Raw genomic sequence first — 6,415 nt, forward strand, 5'->3', positions numbered from 1 at the left:
TGTGGCGTGAGCATGTCTTGAACACATATTTAACATTATATATAGCAGTTTAATGTAGTACTGACACTAAAACTCTGAAAACGTGATATTTTCTTTCACAGTAATCTTCATTTTGGGTGAATTATTCATGCATTTTTGTATTGCGATATATTGTGACAGCCTTATTGTGGTGTGTGGTGTGTGTGTGTGTGTGCAGCTGGGCTCGTGGCTGGGCTTCACCCTGATGACCCAGTGTCTGCCCGTGGCCTTCTTCACGCTGGTGGGCTTCATCCAGATGACGGTGTGGGCGAAGGGGAAGCACCGCAGTTACCTGAAGGAGTTTCGGGACTATCCCACGCTCCGCTCGCCCATCCTGCCCTTCGTCCTGTAGGACGCCGCCGTCTTTTAACCTCTCTTTTATACCGCACACGCTCATCTCTTAGAACGGACTGCCTCTGAATAATAATAAAGTCTGCTCAGATCCAGAACCTCAAGCTTCATGTTAATGGCGCTGTATCGCCCCCTGCAGGTCTGATCTCTAACATCAGGAGGAAACTGATGAGAACTGTCCCAAGCCTGTCCACATCAGAATACAATCAGAAGTTACTCATGTTTTGCACAAAAGAAAATAGAGCACATTTTAAGACAAAAATCGGCATCGTTTTCATAACTAAGCACACCCTCAATTCTCAATAGCTGTGACTTTTGAAATACAACTGTAAGAATATACACAAAAATTTGCATATACATATATTTGCATTACAATAATGAAATATTTGGAGGGAAAAGTGCTTGTCATGAAAGCGAGGTCATTTTGTGCGCAGTATTTCCCCAGACCTGCACGTTTCTTCATTAGAGTCCCCTCATCTAGTCATTAAACACACTAGTGTTCCCGCCTGTAGCCTGTGTGTGCGCCGCTACTGTGTTTTGAGTGTGTGTGTTTGTGAGATCTCAGATATGCACTGATAATGTGATGATGGCTGTGACTTCAGTAAAGATCTTTAGTTCTGCTTGTTTTCATTGTGATGATCGAGAGGTCCTGAAGTGAACGGGTCAGAGACCGTCGCCTGCGTTCAGCTCTGAAGTTTCCCTCCGACATGCTGTGTGTGATTCATATTATCATCATGCTAAAGGAAACTTGGCGCAAACTGCAGATCCCAGAACAGTTTTGTTGACCTAACAATTTATATAAAAGAGAAAAATAAGGGTAATTGTCTTGTGATTTGTCTTGTCCAAGTATTTACAGATGGTAATGTAATTCATGCATAACATTTTATGATAATCTGCTAGATTGGTGGTGTGTTTCTGAAGAAAACACACAGAGACACACGCATATGAGCAAAGACTCATTCTGTAGAGCTCAAAGATAATCTTTATTATTGAGAGAGCCATTTATATACACAGAAACGGGGGAAAATGACGGAGAAATGAAGCGGGATATTTAAGCAGCGTTTGCCTCGATCCTCTTCTTCCTCAAGTTCAGTCTTCTCTCTCTCTCATACTCTTTCATCCTCATCACGTAACTGCAAAAAGAAGAGGAGACACTCAATAAGACGACCGTATCTTCAGAAATACACCACTGTGAAATATACCACAGGATTAAATGAGGTTCACTTTCAAATAAATGTTCTTTGTTGGCATTGATTGTTCCATTGAGAACCTTTTTAAGAGCACAAAAGCTTCTTCGGATTATTCAAATGATCTTCAGATTATTAAAATGTTCTTTACACTAAGAAAACAATGGTTCTTCTATGTCATCACTGCAAAAAAAAAAGCTTTTTCTATTTCTAATAGTCTATAATGATTTACTTACTGACAATTGTAGGCCTACTTAAAATTTCACATTTAAAACAAAGAACTTCAGTAATACCAGTATAAAACAAAAAATGCAGTGTGCAGTAATGAATCATTATAAAAATATACACGATTTACAAGAATATACAAGATGTTTAATGTTTTTAAAAGAAGTCTCTTCTGCTCACCAAGGCTGCATTTATTTGATTAAAAATACAAACAAAAACAGTAATATTGTGAAATAGTATTCCAATTTAAAACAGTTGTTTTCTATGAGAATATATGTTAAAGTTTAATTTATTCCTGTGATCATCATTACTCCAGTCTTCAGTGTCACATGATCCTTCAGAAATCACTCTAATATGATGATTTGATGATCAAGAAACATTTATGATTATTATCAGTGTTGAAAACAGTTATTTACATTTTTATTTCATGATGCTATGATGAATATAAAGTTCAAAAGAACAGCATTTATGCTTTTGTAACATTAAACACTACCGTTCAAAAGTTTGGGGTCAGTAAGAATTTTTATTTTATTTTTGGGGGAAAGAAATAAAATAAATCAATACTTTTATTCATCAAGGATGAGTTAAACTGATCCAAAGTTACAGAAAATACATTTATAATGTTAGAAAATATTCTATTTTAAATAAATGCTGTTCTTTTGAACTTTCTATTCAGCAAAGAATTTTGAAGAAAATGTGTACACAACTGTTTTCAACATTGATAATAATAATGAATATTTTTCAAGCATCAAATCATCATAGAATGATTTCTGAAGGATCATGTGACACTGAAGACTGGAGTAATGATGCAGAAAATACAGCTTTAGCTTTGATCACAGGAATAAATTACAGTTTAAAATATATAAAAAAAAAATAGTCATTTTAAATTGTCATAATATTTCACAATATTACTGTTTTTTTATTATTATTGTTTTTTATCAAATAAATGCAGCCTTGGTGAGCAGAAGAGACTTCGTTTAAAAACATTAAAAATCTTACTGACCCCAAACTTTTAAACGGTAGTGTATATATAAAAAATAAGACAATATTTTTTTATATTCAGGGTTATGATAATAATATTGCTCTTCTAAAGCCAGGGACACACTGACTATCTGAACTCCACTCACTCACAGACCGTTTCCAATTACTTTTTTTTGCAGTAATGACCAATTCAAGTTAAGATTTTTTTTTTATTTTTATTATTATTCAGGGTAATGTCAAAAAATGTCTAAAATGTTGGGTTACACTTTATTTTAAGGTGTCATTGTTACAGTGTAATTATATATTTAAGTACTGAGTAATAATAATAATGTACTTACTATAGGGTTAGGGTTTGGTTGAGGGTTAGTTGCATGTAATTATGCATAATTTACTGATATTACTATGGTAAGTACATGAAACAAGGACACTATAAAATAAAGTGTTACCAAATGTTGCTCTTTAAATGAATCTGATAATTTAGTGTGAACAGAAGTTAATAGTATTACTTTTGGAACCAAACGAACTTTCAAAGGCAGATTTTTCTGATTTGAAATCAGTTTAAAACCAGTGGCACTTCTTCATCTAACGGTCCAATGACCAGACTGTGTGTGTGTGTGTGTGTGTGTGTGTGTGTGAGCGCAGGGTCTCTTACTCCTGATGTTCACAGTAGTCCCAGTCGTGCCGCTCGTGTTTGCAGGCCAGGAAGTTGGGGAAGTTGTCCCTCTTGCACTTCATGAGTTTGATGAGGTGGTGTGCGCAGTAATCTCTCTGCTGCACCGGCAACATGGCCTGGTTCATCTGCTCCTGCGACGCCAGCATCACTGAGAAACAACACAACACAAGCTGGAATAATCATAGAGTGTGTTCAGTTCATCTTTACAGTCCGTTTCATTACATGACAGGAGCAGTGAACAAGATATTACCCGGAGTCAAAGGGGAAAAATGTAAAAAATTAAAAAATCTTGTTATATATGTGGGCATAAATTGCAGAATCTACAGTCAATCCAAAAAATATTCAGACACAAGATATAATTTTGATATTTTTCTACTAGTGTGTGCAGGACACTATAGTTAATTTATGTAAAGTGAGGAGAGCAAAATAAAGTAAACTGTGACATATTATGCCCAAATATTCTTCATACAGTGACTACCAGTAAAAATTATACAAATTTGGGAACAAAAAGTATTCAGACACTTTGAGCTGATCATATTTTGCTTTAGTGTTTTTTTCTTTAATTGCTAATGCTCTTTTCACACACAGACTGAACTAAATGAAGCATTGCTTGGTGATTGGTTGATCTAAACTGGGATTATCTAATTGTGTAGTTAAATTTAACAGCTGACAGATATTCAACATTATTCATTTATGATAGAGTCTAACAGCTAATGGACAAAACCAGTGAATATCAACTGATTTAATAACTGAGTTCTTCTCATATTTTATTACCACTTTCTAAATTATAGCGAATAAACTGTGATAATGTGAGAAATGTTGACGGTGTCTGAATATATGTTGCTTTGTATGTATTTGAATTGCATGTAAAATATCCATCCATTTGGATTACACCGCTTTAACAAACTAATAAATGTCATGTTTGCATATATGTGTCAGTAGTGAGAGATCTCTGTGATAGTATTAATAAACTTGATGCGTTTAAAATACACAGACAAAAACAGGTTTATATACAATTATCATGAATAAAATCAATTAAATCTTTAAACCAATGTTGCTCGTTTCATGGCTAGCCACACAAGTTAATACAATTTGTCTGAATAACTAATTGTTTTCACAATGAATAGATATATGGTGATTATATTATTCTCATCATTTGTAAGTCGAGTTGGATAAACAAAAGCTTTTTAAATCATTATTTAAATGAAATCTAATAGACACAAATGGTTAGGCTAATAATAAACTAGATTTTGAATGCAGAGTGCAGGAATCTAACCTTTTTCTTTTATGTATGACTGAAAAACATGCATCACATTAAGTTTATTAGCATAAAACTGCGTAAATGCATTGTGTTTTTTGTTCTTTAGTCAACTCTACATGAAGTTGAGTTGTAATGACACCAACCCTACAAACACTCATAACTCATAACTAGACGGACACATTTAGTGGCATATCTGAAGTTCAGAGTCATTCTGAGGACCTTAAGGCTCGCGGTTCATATTTAGAGAGTTAATAAACCCTGCCGTTGAGGGAGAGTGTGTGAGACGCGCGGATGAAGTGTGTTTGAGCGGTCGTGTCACCTCTCTCCTTCCGCTCGCCGAAGCCCAGAGTCGGGTCATATTCTGACGGCTTCCGCGGGTCCGGTGTCACGTCGCTTTCCGTGATGTAGCTCCGCACGAGATGAGACCCCATCCTCAACGCAGGAGAATATCACCTCTGACTGCAAACCTGCTTAACGTCCTGCTACAGAGAACTACAATACCGCTTATAATGCAGAAAGCAAATCAATTCTTCACACTGCCATTCGGTCACCTCCAGAAACCAGCTGAAGCTTCCGGTCTGCGCCGGAAGTAAACACGCGCAACGAGTAAAACTCTCCTGAACGCCCTCGACACTAATGATCCCGTTCCGCCTCGAGAACTCCCTAAAAGGCTGTCAAAGATTAACTCGAAAATAAATCGCTGATGTTCATATCACACGTTACATGTATTGCGTGAACGTTAGATTTCAGTTTATATATTAACATAGCATACCATTTTCTGGTTCATAAAATGGAACAAAAGCGCAATCAGTAAAGTCCCCCTGTGGTGAAAATCCAGCTTTTAATGTTGTTTATATGTCTATGTGGTGTTTTCAATATGCTTTAAGACAAACCATGTGTAAATTCATAAATTCGACACCATTGTTGAGTATTTTCTCCTTAAAACTGCAGTGAACCAAAGACAGTCTCAAAAACACGCTTTGAAATCGCTGGTGTTTCTGACGTCACAAACTACCTTGTAACCAATCAGATCAACGTGTGATCGTCAACGAGTGGATCTCTGAGCTGGAGCGAGTGAGTGGAGGCGGGGCTCATTTGCATATTCGTAGAACCAAATTAGGCAAGGGTGTCATTACATTCAAGCTATTTTAAGACATGACGACATTTTTTTTCCAAGGACAGAAACATTTAAATGTGATCAAAGACGAGTTTTAAGGGATAAAATGATTGACTACAGAGGGACTTTAATAAAACTGACTTAATTCTGTTACTAATACCTGATGAGCTGTCCATGCTTCTGCCACAGAAATTCAAAAACTGACGGTCAGTGTCAACTCGCTCGGTTCTCCTCAAGGATGTATTTATGATTCTTAAAAGATGGCAGATGAGTGGATCTGCAAATTTGTTTTGTGGTAAGGATTTAGGCAGCAAATATTTACTTGAGCTTGTTAAATTAATTGAACCTTTCAAACAAAGTTGAGATTACTGTCTCGTTTTGAAATTCAGTATACATGGTGACATTTAAGACCCTGATCAAACACAACTGAACAAGGTAACTGAGATCTTTAGAAGTCGTTTTCCAGACAGGTGTTGGATCAGGCTTGGATCTGATCAGGCAGATCTCCAGGATCAGGATCAGGCACCCATGAGTTAGGCTAAATATGAGAAAGAGGTTTCTACAGCCAGGGGGGCGTAATTTATTATTACCATCAGACACAC

At 36.3% G+C, this 6,415-nt stretch overlaps 2 protein-coding genes across 5 annotated transcripts in view; one reads left to right on the forward strand and one right to left on the reverse strand.

Moving 5' to 3' along the window:
- The window catches only part of tecrb (trans-2,3-enoyl-CoA reductase b), a 23,966-nt gene extending 22,977 nt beyond the window's left edge, over positions 1–989 (forward strand). For all 4 annotated transcript variants that reach the window (XM_081362472.1, XM_081362470.1, XM_081362471.1 and 1 more), the window contains one exon: positions 197–989. In XM_081362472.1, coding sequence (XP_081218598.1) covers positions 197–370 — 174 coding nt within the window. In that variant the 3' untranslated portion in view covers positions 371–989. The remainder of the gene's footprint in view (positions 1–196) is intronic.
- Positions 990–1,314: 325 nt separating this feature from the next.
- Positions 1,315–5,323, reverse strand: ndufb7 (NADH:ubiquinone oxidoreductase subunit B7). The gene is made up of 3 exons (XM_081362475.1): positions 5,016–5,323; positions 3,415–3,583; positions 1,315–1,502 (listed from the first exon to the last, which is right to left on the reverse strand). Exons 1-3 carry the CDS (start codon positions 5,125–5,127, stop codon positions 1,421–1,423), a joined length of 363 nt encoding a protein of 120 aa, XP_081218601.1. The 5' UTR covers positions 5,128–5,323; the 3' UTR covers positions 1,315–1,420.
- Positions 5,324–6,415: the final 1,092 nt, after the last annotated feature.

Source organism: Scardinius erythrophthalmus (assembly GCF_964197995.2).
Source record: "Scardinius erythrophthalmus genome assembly, chromosome: 3".
Lineage (NCBI taxonomy): Eukaryota > Metazoa > Chordata > Actinopteri > Cypriniformes > Leuciscidae > Scardinius > Scardinius erythrophthalmus.

What these genes read in the sequence shown, in the direction of transcription:
- ndufb7 (XM_081362475.1), bottom strand. Translation starts at nt 5,127, where the DNA reads ATGGGGTCTCATCTCGTGCGGAGCTACATCACGGAAAGCGACGTGACA. An exon ending in CGGCGAGCGGAAGGAGAGAG is followed by an intron (nt 3,584 to 5,015) that starts GTGACACGACCG and finishes GTTGTTTCTCAG; the next exon opens with TGATGCTGGCGTCGCAGGAG. An exon ending in GACTACTGTGAACATCAGGA is followed by an intron (nt 1,503 to 3,414) that starts GTAAGAGACCCT and finishes TTCTTTTTGCAG; the next exon opens with TTACGTGATGAGGATGAAAG.